The sequence below is a fragment of the Boleophthalmus pectinirostris genome, unplaced genomic scaffold (genome assembly GCF_026225935.1).
Source record: "Boleophthalmus pectinirostris isolate CB_2022bp ecotype Guang Dong unplaced genomic scaffold, ASM2622593v1 HiC_scaffold_17, whole genome shotgun sequence".
Taxonomy (NCBI): Eukaryota; Metazoa; Chordata; class Actinopteri; order Gobiiformes; family Gobiidae; genus Boleophthalmus; species Boleophthalmus pectinirostris.
In genome coordinates, this window is record NW_026571115.1 from 8,460,578 (window position 1) to 8,485,346 (window position 24,769).

Below are 24,769 nucleotides of genomic sequence, written 5' to 3' on the forward strand. Positions count from 1 at the left end.
CGTGACTTAAAGCTCACAAGAGTCAGTGTTGTGTAATATAGGACATTTAAATCCAGCGGTGCTTGCGATACTCATGATAGGACTTTTGGCTCTTTTACAGGATCCGAATATTTCAGAGCGATTCATTTCAAAGAGCTGTGCAAAAGACTGGCTGTTGTGTATTTATTTACACGACAGAAGCCGATGTGAGCTCTCGTGTTATTTACAAACTAACCACAGAAAGAGATGACAAAGCCTCAGATCTGTTTCAAATGGTTCCAACTGAGAGCGGGAGCGTGTTTACTCTTTGAAATGATGCATTAGCTAAATAAAAAGTTGCACTACAGTAAAAATAATAATTAAAAAATGAACTGTTATTAAGATGTCAAAAATCCATAAAAACTGAAAGAAAATATTTGGTTCTTTTAAAAAATTTTATCTAGTTCCACTTTCAACTCGATACGCAATACCGATTTTCTATTTACTACACTACACTATACATTTAATACACTTTCTTTAGACAATAGAATGTGATTTTCAACATTAAGTCTTACTTTCTTACATCTTAAATCATATTTTTGTTTATATTTCCATGTGGTCTTATAGCTTTTTAATCCCTCAGTGGTCCAGGTAGGTTCCACAGTGGTTCATTGGTGTATACTTGTCTGTGTGCTCTTATACTTGTTCTGATACAGCTCAAGATCATTCTAAAACTATTCAGGAAAGGCTCATTTCTGTCCTGTTAATGTGACTCTTTTAGTATTGATATATTTTAGTTTCAATATTAGTTTTAGGATCGATTAGCATCTGATTTTCGATACTTTTGACAACCCTATGTACCCCATTTTCTCTCTTTGACCAACACTACTACCATACTTTCTTTTGTCAGTCGTACAAAAGCTACCATATGTCACAACAGAAAGCACCACTGTACAGTATAATTCATTTCTATTGCCATTTTTGTGCAGTTAATTAGCTCTGTAGTTGGTTCACTCACTCCCTTAGGCCTGCCCCGGCCTGGCACCTCCATCAGTAAAAGCATTAGACCTGGAGGTACTTGACTTCACTCTAATCTCGTCCTGTCAGAACGTTGGTGCCTCCCCCGCTCCTGCACACTTTTGTTTACACTTCAGCTCCACTGGTGCCCGTCCAAAATCTTGCATAAGAAAGTTAAAGGGGCCTTATTATGCTATTTTCTGATCTATGTTATAATGTTGTTTCCTCATCACAAACATACCCTGAGTTCTGTTTCGTTTCATTCACGCAAGTTTAATCCACCAACCCTGCATATTTTGGATTTTCTCACACAGAAAACACTCGAGACGGTAAAGCTAACAACAACTAACATGCTAACAGCGCACTTCATGTTTCACTGACAATAACGAACCTTTATAATTAGATGTGAAGAGTGCACTGGAGTCTCATTTCCACCTTAAAAGCTGCTTATACAATATATCAGTACTGGGTAAAACAGATTTTGTCCAACTACATGAAAAAATCTGACACAAGGTCTTTAAAAGTGCAATGCGTAACTTTTCTGGTGGAGGGTCCGTCATGGAAATGTCATTGCTTTGACAATAGGATGTTCCACAGTAGAGATTTAACTTATCTGTCTCAAGGGAGGCAACTAGGACTGGGCGATATGGAGCAAAAAAATGTATCTCGATATATTTTTTATGTCTCGACATACAATATATATCTCGATATCCGTAAAGGAAAAATAACTAAATAAAAAATAATAATTTAAGTGTAAAATAAAGGAAGAAATATTACATATTGCCTTCTTTTCATTCAAAAATAACTCAACTCTACTCAATTCAAGCTCATCTTTGCATGCATAAACTCTGCTAACTATACGATAACCATATCCATGAGCTCCATTAGCAGAGGAAGCTCAGGAGTTTACTTATTTTAATAGATCCATGTTCCTCACCAGCGTAAGGGGCTATGAGGTATCCCACAATCCACTGCAGATCAAACCCAACATTTCCAAATACTATTGTACAAGTTCTACACTGCAGCAGATTATTAATTAAAATCTTCTTTTACATTACTAAATATAAATGTGCATTACTTTTGGTTGGCATCAACTTTGGGCATTCATGGCAGTAGTGAGTAGAGAATGAGACAACACGCTGGGGGAGGGATCAAGGAGGTGGGGGTGAGCACAGCACAGAGAAGGCAAACAAGCAAAGCAGTGAAATCAGAATTAAATATAAGCATTAAATTGAGATATAGGATATGTCCATTCTGTGTTTAAAAAATATCTCGATATATTTAAAATATCAAGATATCCTCCACCCCTAGGGGCAACTATAAGCTACATTACAGGTCAGATCTGTGGAGACTCGCCCCCATTCACAGAGAGAATCATTGTATTTTTGAGCAGCAGGAACACCTGTGATAAAGAAATGCTAGATAGATATGTTTAATGTCATACCATGGAACATTCTAGGCAAAGCAATTAAATCCATGGAGACAAGCAGGTGACAGACCAGAAAAGTACCACTAGAGCGGATACATCTTCTGGTGGTTGTCTTTTTGCCTTTAGTCCTTGTTTTATGTCATGTTTATAACTAAAGCTTTTTGTTCTAATCTATAATCTTTATTCCTCCAGGATTTCGTGATCTACCTGATGAGCGGGACCACCACGATATTCGGCTGCTGTCAGGAGCACAGTAACGGGGAGGACGAAGAGCGCCTCAAAGTGGACATTCTGTTATTCGCGCCAGATGTTTTACCACAACATTGCTGCGTGCGCCGTCTGGATTGTACCAACTCCACCTCCGCTACGGGGGAGTCCAAAAAATCCACCACCACCATGCTTAAACCTTTGCACGGAGCCCCCGTCACTCGAAATGGGTTCCTTCTCAAAGACGAGGTCGAGTTAAGTCCTGGAGATCTCGTCGGATTGGGAAAGCACTATTTGTTTATGTTTAAAGACCCAACTAGTTCTTCCACATCGCCACAAACTCCTCCATGGATGACGAAACTATGTCCCAACTCCGACCCCAAAACATCTTGCTTTTCTTGCGATTCTCCACAAAAACTGACAAGCAAATTTTTCGCACCATGCTGGAGAGATTTGGAAGGGAGAGAAGCAGCGGTTAGCTACGATTTAAACCAGGAAGAAGAAATTTTAGAAAAGATTTTGACAATGTTGGACCCCAGTGGAAGTGAACCAAAATTAACCCCGGCATTCCTGCTGAGTTTGTGCATCCAGCATTCTGCGAGCACGTTTGAGCTCGCACATTTGAGACAACTGCTGCTTCGGATAGCCAGTCAAATCCAGCAGATTATGTGGGTAAGGACAAAGCAATGATATCATGATAGATTTAGACAAAATGCGGGCTGTGTTGCCCTGGCAAGTGCAGCGGCCATCTTGTGAATGGGGCTAGAGCAAATAGACCTTTTTCACAACGGCCGGAAGTGCCGTGATGTATGGGAAACGTCACTTATGTTAATGCTTTTCTATGGCAAAATATTTGTGGAAATGTCTAGTGTATTTTCCACCAGCTTCATAAATCTGCCTACTAGGGATGTAGCAACAACCGAAATATTGTGATATTGTATCGTCAAAGTTCTCACAACAATATCGTGGATCATCACAATATATCGAATTACAAGTCTCTTTGCTTAAATTAACAGTTATGGTGCAGCAATAGCTAAAAAAAAGACAAATGGAACTACATAGACCATGATCCTTTGGTCCATTTCAGTGTTGACTACATGAAGAAATAACATTTCTAAGCTCTTCTAAGTCTTAGTTCTTTGGATTAAGTCTTATCAAGGCATTTTAAGTGGAAAAAGTAGCATATTAACAGTTTTGTCAGCCTCCACGAAATGTCACGACAAATATACCGTGAGATGTATATCGTGAAAACATAGAGACTGAGAGATTTGTTCTTTTTTTCCTAATTATGAGCCTCCCCACCATATCGTGAGCTTTCCCACAGTATTGCAATAAATATTGTGACAATATCGTATCATGAGACTTGGATATCGTTACACCCCTACTGTCTACCCATCACCAAATCTTCATCCAACAAGGTTCACAAAGGACATATTCTGTCCATGAAGAATTTATCCACAACTATCAAGGTAAGAAAAGATGGAAACATAAAGGCGAACAACAACTAGTGTTAGTGAACTACTCCTGAGCAAAAATAACTTTATAGTCATGAATAAAACAGAAGTAATTTGTGAACTCAGACTGATTCTACAATTCAATTAAAAAATTGATTTCATGATGTAGATATTAGCATAGATAGAGAGATTTGTGCAGTTTAAATGCTAGACATTCGAACTGCTTAATGCTCGTCGTTGTTTGCCTTTCAATTTTCGTCTTTCTTACCTTGATAGTTGTGGATAAATTCTTCATGGACAGAATATGTCCTTTGTCGACCTTGTTGGATGAAGATTTGGTGATGGGGTAGACAAATTTATGAAGGTGGTGGAAAATACGTGCGACATTTCTTCAAACATTTTGCCACAGAAAAGCATTAACCGGACGTCCCACGAACCTACTGCGGGGCTCTTCTGACTGTTGTGAAAAAGGTCTGTTCTGATTGGAAATGAAGTAAAACAGGGCCAAAACGTAACTGATTAAAGTGTTTACATTTAATGGTATATTTGTGATCCAGCTCTGTCTATTTTTTTCAGTATTTAAAAAAAAAAAAAAACATTGTTCACCGTAAAAACTCTCCACTGGTCTGTATTTTATGCAGAACTGAATTATGTTTGGGAGTCAGTACACCATGTGGACACCAGCACTGATAATTATTCAGTTTACTTCATGCCTACTGTTATAAAAGAAGAATGTATGACCTAAAATGAAAAATATGTATTTCCAAATTCATATTAGATAAAATGTATAAACACACACATACAAAAACAGCTATCAAAGTATTGAAGGGAAAACTAGAATTAAAAGTCCAGATACTTTGCAGCTGATATCATCAACATCTGGAAGTACCTCTTTGTCTGAATCTCTGTTACTCAAGTTATATTTTAAGCCCATCTTAACACAATTTGGAGCTTTATTTGAAGCTACAGCATTAGCCAGGACTTTTTTTCAGTTAGTCACTCTGTATTTTTTGAATTTTCAGACCATCTTAAAACTTTTTTTGGTTTTGGCCATTGTGAGCATTGCGTAACCATGGTAACTGCTGAAAATTCCACCATAGACATGTAGATGGAGAACCCTGCAGCATGATGTCACTGCAAAGTATCAGTACATAGACTTTGTATGCACACTCACATGTCTGCTGCAGCTGGACATTCTGTACTATACATAGGTTACCATGGAAACGATCTCTCTATTTTTCCTTATTTTTTCTATATTTCATTGGGATAAACCCTATATTTCTTTTCATAGACGGGCTATTGTATGCAGAAACCAACCCGCTAAATCTTATCTGCTCACTGCCAATTTGACCCTTTGTGTTTCTGAATAAAGCTCCGTAATCAAATGTGCCATCAGGGCTGTAGGAATGCACTCAGAGCTGCTTGAAGTTTGCTAGTTTTGCACACAGGCTTGAAACGGATAGTTTTCTTTTATTGTGTTTTTGTGCATTTTAGGACAAGACAAAGGAGCTCGCAGCGATACAACCAGAAACGTGAGTACTGCAAGAATCGTCCCAGAAATAAACAACAGTGTGCAGAGCTTGAAGAGAGAGAGGGAGGAGGGAGGAGAGAGGGAGAGAGGAGAGAGGAGAGGCAAAAAGAGGGGGAGGATTCTGGCTCTCAACACCTTACTGTCTGAATACACTGTGGGTTTACATGCACGTCTCCATATGAAAATAAAGTGCATTCTCATTCCTGTAAGACAATAGCCACTTTTAAGATTATAGTGGTTTACTATTGTGTCGGGGGAAGGCGTAAAGAAGGTTATATAACACTGGAAAACTCACAGACTGTGTAAAGAAGCGGACTAAGCGTGTGTGACGTCCCCCATAGTGTTCAGCTCCAGTCAAATGAAGCTCAACGACTCTGGCAGTTATAGGAGCGAATCTGGAGCCAGTTCCATATTAGGAAAAGTCATTTATTTACGTAAACCAGGATCACGTAGAGTGGGTTAATATAAACATTTTAAGACCAAAAGGACAGGGCTCACAGCAGCAGTTAAAGAGAGAGGGGTGATAATATATAGTCAACTGGAAATGCTCACTTTCTATTTGGAGCGTGGAGTTAGCTGTCCATTTATTTCCCAGTTAGGTCTTGTTGTACACTAATGCTGGGAATCATTAAGTTGCCGATACGATACATACCTCGATACATGGGCCACGATACAGTACATATCTCGATGCAGTGATATATTTCAAATCAATTCGATACGATTCAGTAAAAAATAAAGGCTAAATCATGGCTGTGATACTAAGTCTTTGTTAAATCACTTTTTTTTACAAAGTGAATATGAAACATGCACATTTTAATAATCAAAACAGTGAAAATATCAAATGTGTTGCATAAACGAGTTTCCTTCCTCTGAAAAAGCAACAAAACTGTAGCACTCTAACGAAATTATTTAGTAAAATATACCAAAAAGTACTCTTGGCGATATATCGATACAGCAGCCCACGATATCAATACTGTATCAGCACATTAAATGATGCGATATATCGATATTTTGATTTTTGCACACCCCTATAGTACACTTGGGTTGACCTTGTTTAAGTTTTTATTTTTATCCAGTTTGACCAGTTTATTAAATTAATGTACATATTTTGTTTAATTTAACTGATCCAAAATTAAAATATAGCTTTATATATATAGTGTTGATTTTACTGAGAAGCGTTTTGGTCACCTTGAATGTTCTTAAGAGCTCTATAAATAAAGATTGATTGATGATATCATTATGCAAAATACAAATACAAAACATAGCTATTGAAAATTGTGCATAGTTACTGTTGTAGTTACCAATGTATTTCCATTCTATTACCGTGATATTACAGTGAATGCTCCCAGTTTTGGTCTGCAACATGTAAAGTATAAAATCTGAAGTTTAATAGAAAGTTACTAATGTGTTTTGATCGTTTTCCCCTTTTTTTTTTGCTGCAGAGACGGTGGAGCAGAGCCGGAGCTGAGCACAGAGAGTCTGATCCCAGGCTTGCGCCCCCTAGTGCTGTGGATGGCCAACTCCATAGAGCTGCTTCACTTTATCCAACACGAGGTCCCACAGCTGCTGCCATATAAACAAGACCAGGAAGACCAAGGTATCCTCTCCGCAGATCTGACCTGCAACTTATCCTGTAGCTTGTATCATCACTTGCTTGTCTCTATAGATAATGTTAAGATCTGTGGAACATTCCTGGCAAATCTGTAACATCTCCATGGAGGCAAACAGCTGGCTAACCCAATACCAGAAAACTTACGCAGAGCTCCTTTGATTGTGATCTTTCTGTTTTCTCAGCTCTCCTGGATTCTGAGTTGTCGTCCACGCGTACAGCCTGTGAGGAGGCCATGACGGTGCTGGAGGAGGTCATCATGTTCACCTTTCAACAGTCGGTCTACTACATCACAAAGGTTAGCACGGACACTCACAGCAGCTGGATTCTGGTTTGACAGTAGGAAGAACAAGTGTGAGATGAAGGGCCCACATTACGCTGTTTTCTGAAAGTATAATGTTGTTTCCTTATCAGAAACATACCTGGAGTTGTGTTTTGTTTGATTTGGATCATTTCAGCCCTGGAATTGCCGATCTCTACTGAACTGAAGGTTAAAGGTAGCTGTTAACCTGAAAACTCTGTGTGAATGAAACAAAACATATCTCCAAGTATGTTTTTGAGGAGGTAAAAACATTATAACATGGTTTAAATCTCACAAAAGTCAGTTTTGTGTGATATAGGACCTTTAAAGGGCCTGTACCTGATTTTGAATCATGAGCACACGAAGAACACGAAGAATGAATGAATGTTTATTTGGACAGTAATGCATAGAACATACATAGAAAACATAAATACATAGATATAACACAAAAAGTAAATTTCTTTTCTATAATAATAAACAAAAATAAATGTGACACAGATTTGACTTGTGTCAGCTGATCAAGAATTAACCGTTGTCTCACTTTCATGTTTAACAATGACAGAACAGCAACTGTCTGAGATAGTCACAAGTGGCTGTTTCCACATCGTTCTCATCCCATAATGTCTGATTGCATAATTTTGTCTTTCCCCGGCCCTTGCTTCCTTATGGTAGGCAATTTAATAATATGATTCAATAAAACCACACCAATGGCTGAGTTAAAGTGGGAGTATTACTTCTCTGGTGTATTAACTGCTCATACGTAACATATTTAGATCACCATGTTATAATACTTTGAAAATGATATATTCACCGAAAACAATACAGTCATTTTCAAGTTTCACTTTAGTTTTTGACACTCTTTCCATGCTAAGTCTCTCCCCCTTCAGAGCACTATTACATTACAAACAGCATGCATCTCGCTAATTAAAGTACTGCACATTGCATCAGGTTTGTGAAGTTGAGGGTGTATTGTTTTGCATCATGCAGTTGTATATTTCTGGAGAATTGCTGTGTGGGAACATGGGTGACATAGGCTTATAGGTGGAGCATTGGACAGAATCTCACAGCTAACAGTAAGAAGGGTTTGAATAGGGTCCAGGAGAGATCACTAAATTACTCTAACATGCATGGATGACATCTAACACCACTTTAGGCATATTTTTAATAAAGGAACAACATTATAACATTGTTGCCTGGAAGTCCAGAAGGATATCTGTCTGTATCTGTTATACTATATCTATATATGGTACAGTGATGAGCCTGGATTTTTCCAGGCAAAAAACACTGTAGAAAGCTCCAAAAAGTCTATTTTACGTAATACCCCCTGTTTAAAACGAATGATACGCAGGTGCTTGGCTTGTCAGGTCTCTAACACAAACTGCATGATTGCGATGACTCCAGTTGAGATTCCCACACTACAGACTGATAAACCTGATTTCTGGTCAAAGCGGACAGCAGCCTGAGTAAACACCTCTTCTGTTTTGATTGAGAAAAACCCAGACACAAAACACCAGAAGCAGCTGGTCTCAGGAAAGAACTGTGAGATACTGACGCTCCCATACATAAACATACGCAATCTCGTCTCCTGCGGTAACAGCGCCTTTGTTGAAAATATAACGATGAGAAAGTTTAGGTTTGGAGAGCGAACTAGTAGTAGTAGTTGTACTTGTAGTAGTTGTAGCAGTTGTAGTTGTTGTAGTAGAAGTTGTAGTTTGGTATACATTGTGTAGTTATTTTTCTGAATACAATATGCATGCATTATTACTGAATGTACTAGTAGCTGTTCTTATTCTAAATGAAAATATATTATAGTAGTTATTACTTTTGTAATTTTCCCATTGTGGAACATGAAGGTTTATCTTATCTTGCAGTAGTAGCTGTAATAGTAGTAGTAGTAGTAGTAGTAGTTGTAGTAGCAGTAGTAGCTGTCAGTTGTTATTCTAGTGTTCTAGAAGTAGTTAGTAGAACTAGTAGTAGTAGTAGTAGTAGTAGTAGTAGTTGTTGTTGTAGTAGTAGTAGTAGTAGTAGTAGTAGTAGTAGTAGTAGTGGTAGTAGTAGTAGTAGTAGTAGTAGTAGTAGTAGTAGTAGTAGTAGTAGTATAGTAGTAGTGTAGTAGTAGTAGTAGTAGTAGCAGTAGGTAGTAGTAGTAGTAGTAGTAGTTGCAGTAGTAGATGGTAGTAGCAGTAGTAGTCAGTAGTAGCAGTAGTAGTAGTAGTAGTAGTAGTAGTAGTAGTAGTAGTTGCAGTGGTAGTTGCAGTAGATCCAGTAGCAGTAGTAGTTGAAAGTAGTAGTAGTTGCAGTAGTAGTAGTAGTAGTAGTCCAGTAGCAGTAGTAGTTGCAGTAGTAGATGGAGTAGCAGTAGTAGTTGCAGTAGTAGATGGAGTAGCAGTAGTAGTTGCAGTAGTAATAGTAGTAGTAGTAGTAGTTGCAGTAGTACTAGTAGTAGTAGAAATTGCAGTAATAGTTGCAATTGCAATAGTAGTAATACTAGCAGTAGTAGTAATTGCAGTAATAGTAGATCCAATAGCAGTAGTAGTTGCAGCAGTAGTAGCAGTTACAGTAGTTGCAGTAGTAGTAGTAGTTGCAGTAGTAGTTGCAGTAGCAGTACTAGTAGTTGCAGTAGTAGTAGTAGTAGTACTAGTCTTAGTCGTTGCAGTAGTAGTTGCAATAGTACTACTAGTAGTAGAAATTGCAGTAATCGTAATAGTAGCAATAGTAGTAGTAGTTGCAGTAGCAGTACTAGTAGTTGCAGTAGCAGTAGTAGTAGTTGCAGTAGCAGTAGTAGTTGCAGTAGCAGTAGTAGTTGAAGTAGTAGCAGTAGTAACTTTATTGAAAATACAACAATGAGAAAGTTTAGGTCTGGAGACAGGGAGGAATTTGTACCTGACAGACACGGGAAGGATTCATTTGTGGATTCAAATATTTCACACTTGTATTTTTGTCCTAATTAAAGCTTGTCTGAAATAGAGAATGAACCACACTGCAATTTAAATACCAGACATTTTGTACTGTTCAATTTAACTTTATTTATACCACAATTTTACAGCCAACACATTAAGACTTTTTCAGTGCTTGCTTATGTAACAAAAAATACGTAGACGTGCGATTTCTATACTAAGGAATAGACTCAAATGCTCAAAACCGATTCTGATACCATGATGATTATAACTTTTCAGTAACTTTTCAACATTAAAGGTGCATGTATGAATTTAAACCGTTCTATCTTCATGGAGACCAAACCAGATCAAGTTACAGGTCAGATCTGTGGAGAGGCAAGTGCACGGTAGCCTCCATGTTTGTTTGTAGACGTGTTTAGTTTCGTGGTGTGGGCAGATGCGGCACCAGTTTACAGCTCACACTTTATACGACTTTCCCACGTCCAACTGCTCCTGTAAACCGTCTGACTCTGAGCAGTACGACACCAAGAGGAGAATCACAACTGTGGGAGGAAAAAGGGAGAGTGGGATAGTGTCTGTTATTTTGAATACAATATACAAACATAGCTATTCTGGGTAGTAGTAGTAGTAGTAGTAGTAGTAGTAGTAGTAGTAGTAGTAGTAGTAGTAGTAGTAGTAGTAGTAAGTAAACTGTTTGACTCTGAACAGTATGACACAATGAGGAGAGGGATCATAACTATGGGAGGAAAATGGAAAAGTTGAATAGTCTCTGCTAATCTGAATACAATGTACAAACATAGTTATTATGGGTAGTACTAGTAGTGGTAGTTATAGTAGTAGTAGTAGTCGTAAACTGTCAGACTCTGAGCAGTACGACACAAAAAGTAGAGTGATCACAACTATGGGAGGAAAAAAGAAAAGTAGAATAGTGTTATTCTGAATACAATATACAAACATAGTTATTTTGGTAGTAGTAGTAGGAGTAACAGTAGTAGCATGTGTATAGGTGTAGTAGGAATAGTAGTTTGTAGTAATTTGTATTAGTGGTAGTAGTAGTGGTAGTGGTAGTGGTAGTAGTAGTAGTAGTAGTAGTAGTAGTAGTAGTAGTAGTAGTAGTAGTAGTCTGTTATATATAACATAATATATGCAGTATTTTACATATTTTTTCTGAATACAATATACATTATTACTTTGATAGTACTAGTAGCTTATTCTGAATATAATATATTGTAGCAGTAGTAGTAATTTGTAGTTCTGTCTTATCTTCTAGTAGTACTAGTAGTAGTTGTAGTAGTATTAGTAGCAGTAATAACGGTATGTTATTCCAAATGCAATGTACGCATATTACATTGGTAAGTAATAGTTAGTAATTGTATATTGTGGGACATAATAAAGGTTTATCTTATCTTGAAGTAGAAGCTGTAATAGTAGTAGTAGTAGTAGTAGTAGTAGTAGTAGTAGTAGTAGTAGTAGTAGTAGTAGTAGTAGTAGTAGTAGTAGCAGCAGCTGTCTGTTATTCCAAATACAATATACGCATTTTACATTGGCTATTTTTGTAGTAATAATTCTAGAAGTAGCTGTAGCAGTAGTTTTTGTACTCTATTATTCCTAACACAGTATATGTACATAGTTATTTTTTATAGGAGCAATAGTAGTAGTTGTACAAGTAGTAGTAACATTTTGATAGGCTTAATCATTTTGTTTTTAGCAGACATTTCGACATCACCCTGAACCCCAGCACATATTTGAGTTTTGAGTTTACATCTTTATCATTGCGAGATTACCCACAATGCCTTGGCAGACTGACAAACTGTCCGTGTTTTTCTTTCAGTCTCGTTGTTATGTACTCCACTGTGTTCTGCTTTTGACGGTTTCTTGACGTTTTTGTTGAATTTCTGGGCTGCGAGTTTCCTTTCAGAGGAAGGACACTGTCCGCAGAGATATGCCTGAGAGAGGAAAGAGAGGAAGGGAGGAGGATGTTTTAAAATCTTAATTTCCGACAAGAAATGAGTCAGTGTTGATTAACTGAAGATATTTTTCTTTCATTTCTTATACACTTTTAAAACAGTTAAAGCAGTTGGGCTATATCCGCTTTTACCAGGCAGGGAACAGGACAATGTCAGATTTGTAGCCATTCTGTCTCCAATTTATAACATATTATTAAGAGAAAAAATATAAATTAAAAAAAATACAAAATAAATAAAAAATAATAAATTACATTAAAATTAAATTTATAAAATAAAAATATTACATGAGCAAATTTTGATAAGGAAATAAAACTATAGTAATCTAATATAAAAATGGGGCAAAATAGAAATACATCTCTAGGGACCACATATTAATGGCTAACTAAGTGGTAATTGGTGTGGTAATTAGCTGTTACTTAGTTATTAGGTGGCATTAATTAAACACTTATTAATGCTTATTACGATTTTAGTGTATGCACAAAAACATCTATTGTAATCTCCACTTTATTGGAAAGAAAATAGTTAATGGGTCAGTCCTTGTAAAATACAGTCTTAGACAAATGCATTGGAAGTACTTTATAAATATTAACTAAGATGTAATTAAGCACTTATTACTATTAACTAGCTATTAATATGTGGTCCCTAAACTAAAGTGTTACCAAAGTTTTAAAGTTCATGTACATATTTGGCATACTGCTTGTGGTCCAATCCAAGCTCTGTGTAGTGCTTGCTTTCGTTGTGTCCTCGGGCAAGACATTTCATGCACCCTTGTATGTACTCCATGGTAATTGTGATTGCCCGACGAATCGATTACAATTGAGAATGGGGGCTGAATGAATCATGATTTCAGTGTAGGACAATATGAAACAAAATTTAAATAACTTTTTTGCCAGTTGTGATTTTTTTTTTCTATTTGTTGTTTCCTTATTTAAAAAAAAAAAAATCTGATATATTATAATGTTGTTTCCTCATCACAAACATACCTGGAGTTGTGTTTTTTTCACATGTTTAGCACACACTCTGTTCCACCTTGTGATGTCATAATATAGGAAGTGCTCCACTGTGTTTTTAAACTCCATACAGCTTCACTAGAATCATTTGAATGATTTCAGCTCTGGAACTGCCAATCTCTACTGAACAAAAAGGTAAAAAGGGTAGCTGCTAACATGAAAACTATACCGCTACATGACATCACCAGGTGGGACAGAGCATTTTGACTTTTGGAAATGTACACAGACTAATAATCAATGTCCAGTTTAGGAGGATTTTCAACATAAAGCTGAAAATCATCTCACCTTTTGTAGTTCCATTCATGTCAGTTCTTTCTGGTCAGATTGTGTTAAAACAAAGCTCAGATGACGTCTAATGTGTCAGAGCTTCTAACAGAGTAGTGCTTACAGTTAGCATTGCACCCCCAAGGAATGTTGATGACATCTCCACCTGTCATTGATCGTCTGTTACATCTATATGAGAGACCAGATGACGTGTTGGTTGAAGAATGCAGCTCAGAGCCCCCTTCACTCCTCCTCTCAGTTTGAGCAGGTTTTTCTCTTGGTCATAGTGTGAACTAAAGGTGATGTCATGGTTTAAACAATGATCCGTCTTTGTCCTCCTCTCAGATTCTAGAGATAAGACCCGCGTCTTAAAAAAGTTAATAAAACAAAAAAACCTGTTTGCAGTGGTTAAGTTGGTGTTAAAGTTATTTCTCACTTACTTTACTTAATGCATTCTGACTATCGTAAGTGTTCACCATGATGAATTTATCAGCACGTTTTACAACTTTCAAAGACCAGAGTGGAATTTTGCCATCACAGTAATGCAGACAACAACTAGCATGGTAACAGTGCACTTTATAATTCGATGCAAGCAGGACATAGCAGTCTCATTTGCTACCTTAAAAAAACAAAATGTAACTTTTTACAAGGTTCTCACAGTCACGGAAACCCTGGAATCCTCCTTCATGCAACAGTGTTCTATTAAGTTATCATTAGGCTATTATGATTATTCTCTAACGTGTGCGCCTTTTGTTTAAAAGAGACGACAATAAATGCACTGACAGTATTTTGAATGTTGAAAAACTATAATATAAAAACAAAAGGTGAGTGGAAAGGGTTAACACTTTCATATTTAGCCTTAAAAGTCTGATCGATTCTACACGTGGGGTGCTGTACAGTTCATGGAAAATTTACTTTAGGTCATGAAAAAGTCATGGAAAAGTTTTGAAATGTTGTCAGTGAAAAGAGTGGGAACCTTGTTTTTAGCCAAAAATGAACTAAAAGATATTCGTTTATTGCTCTAAAAAACATGTGTCCTTACTCTGAGTGGGCTTACATCTCCACAAACCTCACTCGTATTTAGCCTGGAGGCATGTTTGTTTCCATGGGAATGCTGAATATCCCACATTACTTTCTAAATAAATTTGTATTTCCATGGAATCATAGAGGTCACGTTACATACTGCCCTTTAAAGTTGCACTACGTAACTTCTAAGGGTCTTAGAAGCTTGCTTGTCTCCATGGAGATGTTATTTCTTTGCCTGGAATGTTCCACAGTAGAGCATTAAACATATTTCCCTAATATTTGTTCAATTACATGTTTTTTACAGCTCAAAACAATACATTAATCAATTCTTACCATGTGCATGCTCGCTTCTCCACAGAGCTGACCATTAACCATGTCTCCATTGGGATTAAGTTTATTCCCGTACTGTGGAATTTTGAAGTCCAAAAAAGTTACACAGTGCACCTTTAAGAGCTGGTTATACCATAAATCTATACGAGGGCAAAACAAAAATTGGGTACCGCCACTTTAAAATGACAAGTCCATAAAACACAGTGAAACTTGAGTCTGCAGCTTTAGCAAAACTCAGTCTTTTTCTAATTATATTTATGGTGCTCCTCCTTTAAGATCCAGGCGGCACTTTCTAACTCAACAAAAGATTTACTGCCTCGGGAACCCTTCAGAACTGCTGTAATAACACTACAAAGTCAAACGCAGAGCTTGCACAAGTTTAATTAAACCATTTAGGGACTAGTGGTGCAGTGAATTATACTTCAATCTTAAGATATTATATTGTTGTTTTTACGCAAGCTACTGCAGACCACAACAAGTCCTGGGTTAGGTTGAATGTAGCTCTGGAGACTCGGATTTAGTCGGTCAGTTTTTTTAATTTAGTCCAAAATTGTCCTAGTTTAGTTTTGGTTTAGACCTAGTCCAGGTAATTCTGGTTTAGACCTGGTTTAGTCCTGGTTAAGTATCTCCCCTGATTTTGTAATTGTTTTAGTCTCTGTGGTGTCTGTTGTCTCTGTTGTTGCTTTACCTGTAAAGTTCTACAGATTGGCTTTTAACATGTCTATTGCTGAGCACAGATCTGACCCGTAACGTCACCTGGTAACATCTCACCCTTGTCTCTGTGGAGAAAAGTTTAAATCCATTTTGTAGAACATTAATCTAGGCCCTCTATAATCTGAACATTTGTTTAATTTAGAGACAGATTTATAGATTTTTTTGCCCCCTTTTTTGGTTAAACATTATTTAGAACTTCCTTATCCATGGTTTAGTTTTGTTTGTTTTTTTAACCAGGTTTGCTAAAATTTCAACCTTATAAAGTCGTGATTTAGATCTGCTGGTATACTTGGAAAGCCAAATATTATTTTAGGTGGTACCTGTCAGATTTTTTAACACATTTTACTTATACTTTAAATGCTCTTAATGTACTTTTGAATATTGCTTATTTATTATTGTTCTTAATCTCATTTATTTTAATCACTGGGCCTCGAGGAACAAATTTCGTTCTGTCATGTGTTTCTGTCGCATGCTTGAATGACAAATAAACAACCTTGAACCTTGAACCTTGAACCTTGTGTGAAAAGAGAACCACTGACACCTTTAAAGGCGCTGTACCTGAGCTATTCCTCACTTACCTTATGCATTCCTCACATCCTAATCATTTACTATAACTTTCAGAGAGTTTTGCCATGACAGCGTAGCTCACAACAACTAGCATGTTAACGTGCACATCCTGATTATCAGACAGTAAAACGCTTTACAATGCGACGCAGATGGGACTAAGTGGACATATTTTGACCTTATACTGTCCGTCTGCTCAAATACGTGGGAAAAACATCAGGTAAAAGGCCTTTAATTGAATGACTCTGAACATTACAAAAGTTTTTTTTTTTTTATTGAATTATTATTTATTTTGCTAGTTCTTCACGTCTCTTCATTCATTTACAGTCATGATCTTTAGTCTCTCTGGAATTTCGGGTATTTACACAGCAGCTCCACGTGAGAGGCGTCACTGTTTGGACTGGCAGTTATGGTGTCGAATTATGGGTACAGTCTGGAGCTGTGTCTGTCACTCTCTTAAACACATCCTAAAGGGAGGGAGTAGGGTTCAGAATATAACTATTGTACCTTTAAATGCTCTACAACTTCTCAAGATATGTTTGTGGGAACTTTCTCAATTCATTCAGACATAAACAGCCCAAAACACAAGCATCAGTAAGAGAAAGAGAGAGAGATATATACCGTATTTTTGGGACTATAAGGCACTCCAAATTATAAGGCACAATATCAATGTTGAATTCTCTTGTCTTATTTTCATACATAAGGCACACTGGCTTATAAGACAAAACAAACAGACAACATTGGAGACTGATTCCTTAGTCCAGGCATCCACCATCCATTGGCAGATCATGGTGTAATTCGCCCGGTGTTGCCTCCCTGTCTTGGTGAATGTGGATTATGAAAGTGAATGTGGGTGGATAATTTCCACAACCACCCACTAGTTAAGTTTGTTCTTTTATTTCCTATGAGATGGACTCAAATATACATTGAGTAATAATGTGTTTAATGCAGCTTTGTGCACATTGGTTTATGTTTTGCAGAAACAAAACTTAAAACCACATGGCTCATTTGCATAAACTATAAGCTCTGAAAAACAGCTCGCTCCTTGTGCACTGATGCGATCAACTTCTTGGACTCCGCAAGGCTCCTGTCTATGGTAGCCATAATGTTCCGACAATTAAGTGGACCTCATAGTCCAAAAAATACAGTACTTTATTGATCCCAAATAATTCAGATCTTTGTTTTGAAATTATTTTATTTAAAAAGTTGTCTCAGTGAATTTTGCTGCATTGTTATTCTCAAAAATAACTTTAAAGAAACTCTGTGCAACTTTTCAGGTGGAGAATCTGATAAATGTTTGTATGAATGGAGATGTTGTTGCTTTGCCTGGAACTTTCCACCATATAGCATTAAATTGATCAATCTTGTCTATTTTCAAGGTGTTTTATCGCAAAGAAATCACATTGAAAAACATTCTTGTGTGCGGAAGTCTCCTCTCCACAGATTTGACCTGTAACTTGCTCTAGTGGCGTTACGTGCTTTTCTTCATGATAACAGATGTGTGTAATTTAACTATAGCATCAAAAGTCATATTTAAGCTGCTCTCAAAGTTTTGTTTAAAATGGCCAAGTAACTAGCAGCAAAAGATTTAAAAGTGCACCATGCAACTTTTCTGTTGGGGTCCAACACCAGTTTGCTTCCAAGGAGATTTTTTTGCTTTGCCTGGAATGTTCCACAGTATGGCATTAAACTAAGCTAGTCTTGCCTTTATTCAGTCACGGATGTTTACGGACGTTCAGATGGTGGATCGGACGTCCAACAGAAACAAATTACATAGATTTAATGATCCAAAATAATCCAAAATAATCCAAACCTACACAAGTACATGTTGTAACCTGCATTTTGTCCATTGAGAGCAGCTTTTTACAGTAACTGGCAGTAAATGTTTGACTAATTACAGGTTCTCTCTGGTAAAATGCCTTCTTTATGATCTTTAACTATGTACGTATGTGTGTGTACGTGTGTGTGTGTGTGTGTGTGTGTAACCTCTGCTACTGTTGACCAACGCAGCCAAAAGCTATTTATGTCTAAGCCCATTTGAACTGCAGTTGTGACACATTCTGGTTTAAAATTACTCAAAGACTCTGTAACCGAAGGATCCTGGACGAGACACTGGGCTTTTGTGTTATGATTTGCGCAATTTCCTGTATATTCAGAGAGAGCCTTCCTTTTCTCCTCTGCTAAAGCAACATAAACAGTGGCTTAAAGAATGTGAAAGAATGCCATGAATTAGGGGTAATATGGGCAGCGGTGACTCAGTGGTTTAAGCATTTGCTCAATAAAAACGTTGGTGGTTCAATCCCAGTTCAAACCAGTGTACTGCTGTTGTACCCTAAGGCAAGACAATCACTTTATCCATAGTAGAATTTGAAGAAAGAAGGAAGAAAGTATTAAAGTATTATAAAAGCAGCTCTTGAGACTGCTGTGTGCTGTTTGTACATCATTTACTTATAAGCTATTTTTATTGTCCGCGAACCAGGATGTAAAGATATTGTTTATAGCATTACCATGACGACAAAACTCAATTCTGCCCTCTGAAAAGACAGGTTAGGAGATCTGACTTTTTTCATGTTTGTAAAGGTAGAGAATGTAACTTTTTGGAGGTAGCGTGGAAATTTAAATCTATACTTTGGAACATTCTCCATGGGTAGATAAACTTTATGCCATAATGTGGAAGATTATAGCCAAAGGAATACAATTTTCATGTAAACAAGCAAGAGAAATAAGGGTCAGGTTTGTGGAGATGTAAGACCTACTTGGGGTGTAACAGTACACAAAAATCACTGTTCGGTACTTACCTCGGGTTTTGAGGTCACAGTTCGGTTCATTTTCGGTAAAGTATTGGGAACAAAATGAAAAACCATTTGCTTTTGTTTATTTGTGTGTTTATTAAACCAACAATTAGTTTTAACATTATACAAACGGGAAAACAAAATGAATGAAAGTGCTGCTTGGTAAAACTATTAAGTCAAATAAAATATTCTCAAATAAGCAACAAATGTATGAAATATTATTTAAAAAAAATAATTCCTTGTTGACAGTAAACAAAACTTTTCAAAAAAGTAAAGCACAGCACAAACAGTTCCAGCATGAAGTTTTACACAATCTTCATATTTAAGGTCAGAAAAACCAGTGCAGATTTTATGCAATTACAATGTCTCCAGCATTTGAAAATACCCTTTTGTTAGGGACAGAGGTAGCTGCACTTGTAGTGGCGGAATGTAAACACACACAGATTGCGTGAACTCATTTGTGCACAGCCATGCACTGAATTGAACCTCCCATACCAAAACGGTTTGGCACAAATACATGGACCATTATACCCTTATTGGCTAAAGAAATTATTTAGAAGAACCATTAGAAGCTTTAGAAGATTTTCAGCTTAAAGCACTTTTCACAACTTTCAGAGCTAATTTTTTCCATCACAGTAAAGCTAACAACAAGCAGCATGCAAACTAAGGCACTTCCTGGTTCTTCGGTTCACATATCCATAGAAACAAGCAGGTGAAAGACTCCCAACCAAAAAGTTACATAGTGTACCTTTATGCTGCTTATACAGTATGTCTGTGGTGGGGTAAAACTACTGAACTGCATGAGAAAACATCAGGTACATCCTCTTTACTCCGTGCCTCTTGTCCACAGAGCATGTACTCGGCGCTGCCCGGGCTGCTGGAGGGGAACCCGTTCTCGGACACAGGGCAGCTGAAGGTCCCAGAGGGGCTGGGTCATGTCCTGGACGTCCTGAAGGAGGCGCTAAAGCTGCTCACCGCCTTCCAGGTCCACCCCGACATCTCACTCCAGCTCTGCGCCTACCTCTTCTTCTTCATTAACGCTTCACTCTTCAACGCTTTAATGGAGAGAGGTGAGCTGTTTTCAGAATACTACACAATCACTTAACCCATGGGACTTCAATAACAATAATGTACTCATAATAAAAATGAATGTCAGGGCATAACTCTGAAGTCTCTGTCAAATCAAGTTCACAATCATGTTCCACATCTTATTTTAACTATAAGCTCATTTCAATTTTTCATCAAAGTTGCAAAACGAATATCCTAACCTTTGGTATATGGACCTGTCAATACCAAAAGAGAAAGTAGATCAATGTATTTAAATGATAAAATGTGCATTTATTTAAAGCCATAGTATGTAACTTTTAGCCAAAAACAGACTCAAATAAAGCATGTTTTTTTCCATGTTGGTTGTGTTTATTGCACAACTAAAATATTAAAAAATAAAAAAAACATGTGTCCTTACTCATCTGCCTCCTTTCCATGGAATTGTTGTTCCTTTAGCTACAATCTTTCACAGAATGATATCTCGATGGAGAATGTTCTGAACTTCTGAACTATGATTTTAACTTCCATGGAATCATGCATGTGATGTGCCACCTCCAGAAATTACATACTGTACATTTAAACATGCACTAACGCGTAACTTTTTTGGTGGAGGAGTCTTCTGCTTGTCTCCATGGAGATGTTATTGCTTCGTCTTGAATATTCCACAGTATAACGTTAACTATCCATCTTGCATTTACGCAATTGCTTGTGTTTTATTGACTTAAAAACCTGCATTTTTACTGTGAGTGGGCTTGCCTCTCCACAGAGTTGACACTGTAAAGTGGCCCTGTGCCGTCACTTGCTTGTGCTTATTTTTTTTTTTTTTTGTTTTTTTTTTTTTTGGGCGGGTTTATTTAACAGGGACAGTGTACATTAATCAACATTTCTGTAAATATACCAGAATTAGCCAGAGAGGTGATTTTTCATCTGTAGTCCCTGGACAGATGGTAAACATGGTCACCCTAAAAACACAACAATAAGAATGATACAAAAAAGTGCAATTGTGCCTAACAGTTCAATAAAAGGCAGTGAGAATAACCAGAATGTACACAATGAGAAATAACACACACACTAGAGCACACAGGCAGGAGACACACTCGGGTAGGGAGGAGGGCAAACTAGTTCATCTTGTTGAGATAAATAAGTGTAATGCCATAATGTGAAACACTCCAAACAACGCAATAACATCATGTGGCAAATCATCCACCAGAAAAGTTACACACTGTACTTTAAGGAAATAACTATTCATATTCACTACTATCTGGTATCAGCAGAAATAATGTGTATGTGTGTCCCTTTGACCTAATTAAATAATCAAGTAGAGATGCACCAATCCTGCTTTTTCAGTTCCGATACCGATTCCACTACTACGGATTAAAATGTCTGCCAATACCAGTGCAGAGACATTTATTACCTTAAAATAAGACAAAACTAATGGACGTGTTATGTAGCTGTGATTTATCCCTCAAGAAACCACAGAACAACTTTGTGTAAATAAAAGTTAAAACATGACCAGGAAATCGTCGTATTACATCGATTTAAATGCCCAACCAGGATACTGAGTGAACCAATACTTGAAAACCGATATACAGTGCTATATAATCACTGACATGTTCTCCTTCTCTTCCAGGCTCGGTGGTTGGATTTTACCAGTGGTCTCGCGGGGTTCAGATAAGAGCGAACCTGGACCTCCTCATGGACTTCACGCAGAGCATCGGTTTGAGTGACGTCGCTGCTGAATTCTTCCAAAAGCTGTCAGCGGCTGTGAATCTGCTGGCCACGCCCAAAGAGACCCTCCTGCAGGTCAGAGGTCGCACACATCCTGTTTGTCCTGTCCGGGGCGGGGCTGTCATGTTTTCATTGTAACAGTAGTGTGAAACGAAACTAATCAAAACTGAACTTTATTTGAACCTTTGCAGTGAAATGTAGAGCCCTGTGCTGTACTGGGCAGGTCTGTGAAAATCAGTGAGGAAACATTTGCCTTAATATGAGTTGAGCTGTCATGGAACTACAGCAAAAAAAAAAAAAACTTTCTTGGCTAATTTTGTCATATTTACAGAAATGTTAAACGTCCTTTATTATGCACAATTGACTCTTTTAAGCTTTAAGACATGTTAGAATGTTGTTACTTCGTCAAAAACATACCCGGAGTTGTGTTTTGTTTCATTCACACGTTTGAGTAATCCTGCATTATCAGCCTGTCTATATTTCCGATGCTCAAAATGCTCTGCTCCACCTTGTGATGTCATGCAGTGGTATTTTTCAAGTTAGCAGCTCCTTTTACCTTTAGCTCAGGAGAAAGTGGTAAATTCAGAGCTGAAATCATCCAAAAGAAAAGCCTAAATATGCAGGATTTGTGTATTAAACATGTATGAATGAAACTACTACTACTACTACTACGTCTATTACTACTACTACGTCTATTACTACTACTACTACTACTACTACTACTACTACTACTACTGTATTGTCACTGAGTTAAACAAAAACAACTGGAAGCCAAAGTTTCTCCAACCAGATTACAGCTTCTTGGGGGTATCTACAATCTATATCTACGTTTGTGGGTTAACCTTGTATATTTGACATAAAAATACAAAATCGTTGCAAAACAACCAGTAAACCAAACCTAAAAAAACAAAAATAAATAAGTACCTTTGTTTTTTTTCCTCACTCCATCTTTTCCATATTTGGGTTTCACCTCAGATGGCACAGTGGACATTTGTCTCCAGACCTCGGCCCATTTAACCTGGTCTGTTTACATTGAGCTAAACAAAAACAGTGAAATGATCCCCCAGTGATCGCTACACACAGATTCAGACTGAGATTCAGGTCAACAAAGCTCCATCTGATTTCACTTATCACACTAGAAACAAGTTAAAATACCAAAGAAATACAAAATCAACTTTCAGAGAGTTATGTAAGTGTCAGTCTGGTGAAGAGGTGGATAATATGTTAGAATCAGGACAATATTGTAAAAACTGGGTGGTTAATTTTTCATATTTTTGTATATTTCAGATTATTTTTTTCCAGGATTTGGCATCTCTAAGCTGCGTGTTTGGTACAGCTTTTTATTGCTTTGTTGTATGGTCAAATCTGTGGAGAGGCAACCCCGCTCACAGTCAGAAAGCCTGTTTTTCTAGGTGTTTTTTGAGCTATAAAACCACCTGTAATTGAATAAATGCAGGGTAGAGCTCTTTAATGCCTTAATGTGGAACATTCCTGATAGAGGAATGACATAAAGAAACAAGCAGGTAAAGGACCCCCAAATGAAAAGTTACATAATGCACTTTTAAAGAGGAGGTGTTAAGCGAAATTGACTTTTCAGAGATTTATGCCTTTCTTTTTATAACGTTCCCTCATCGACAACATTCCTGAAGAGATTTTAGATGTCATCCTTGCATGTTTGAGTAGTCTATTGATCTTTCCTGGGCACTATTCCTTACGATTGGCACTGCGATTCTGTCCAATGCTCCGCCCACAAGCCTAAATTCTCCTTTGTGGCAATTTTTCGTAATTATACAAAAGCAGTTTACAAATCAATACACTACAGCTTCACAAACCTGATGTGATGTGCAGTAGTTTCATTAGCGAGTTGCACGTTGATTGTGTTGTTAAAGCACTCTGAAGGGGGAGTGACTTAGCACAGGGAACAATGGGAGGGGAGACTCCTAATGTCAGAAAAGGAACTTAAACTTAAATCAAATAATACGTTCTTTTCTGCAAATAAAGCATTTTCAAAGTAATGTGGTGATCTAAATATGTTATGTGTTAGTAGTTAATACCCCGAAGAAGTGAAACATCTCCGCTTTAATCTTCATATTCCATCTCTGAGCACTAAAAATCTCAACCCCATTGGCACACTGTAACAACCAAGATGTTTGAAGTGTCTTGCCCAAGGATACACTTAAAGTACACGGCCTAGACATTGCACAGTAATTTAAAGAAGATGTGTATTTTTTACCCCAAAATGTTTTAACTTAAAGTGCATTTAACAGATTAATATGTTGTTGTTTTTTTTTTCTGACTTCTGACTTTTATTTGGCATAGTTTTACATCAGTTACGTGTCCATTAACGAAGAAATATAGAAAACAAAAGTTGGAAAATACAAGAAGTAGCATGTAACAAAATCTCTTTCTATGACATCAATTCTGCAGAGACAGTTTACACATTAAATTAATAATATAAAGGTTTTCATAATTTTTTTTGTCTAATCTTAACTATTGTGTAATTTAGGCACGTTTTGGTCATTGTTTACACTATGGTTGCTAGGTAACAGTTATGGACTTCTACGTAGGCCCATGTCCACCCAAGAAGTCAAATTATAAACTTCACCACAATTACAAAACTACAATCTTAAATTCAATCATGTTAACTGTGTTTTAGTGAAATTAGTAGTTCAACATGCAGTGGTGGAAGAAATTTAGTTATGCAAGAAAAAGTACAGATACCAGAGCAAAAAAAAATAAAATACTCAAGTAGATTTAATCATGTGATATTTATAAAGTATAAAATATATTTAAAGAGTAAAAAGTAAAAGTGTTTTGCTCAGATTTTGAGATCTAAAAAGCTTTTGCTACAGATTTGTGCTGAATTTTGTCCAACAGAATCTACAGCAGGGGTGTCAAACTCATTTTGGTCCGGGGGCCATATC

At 37.1% G+C, this 24,769-nt stretch overlaps 1 protein-coding gene across 1 annotated transcript in view; it reads left to right on the forward strand.

Moving 5' to 3' along the window:
• Nucleotides 1-24,769, forward strand: part of radil2a (Ras association and DIL domains 2a) — a 70,889-nt gene that overhangs the window by 19,264 nt on the left and 26,856 nt on the right. Inside the window, exons 5-10 of the mRNA XM_055152624.1 lie at nt 2,597-3,283; nt 5,560-5,597; nt 7,039-7,193; nt 7,391-7,503; nt 19,921-20,140; nt 21,748-21,920. Coding sequence (XP_055008599.1) covers nt 2,597-3,283; nt 5,560-5,597; nt 7,039-7,193; nt 7,391-7,503; nt 19,921-20,140; nt 21,748-21,920 — 1,386 coding nt within the window. The remainder of the gene's footprint in view (nt 1-2,596; nt 3,284-5,559; nt 5,598-7,038; nt 7,194-7,390; nt 7,504-19,920; nt 20,141-21,747; nt 21,921-24,769) is intronic.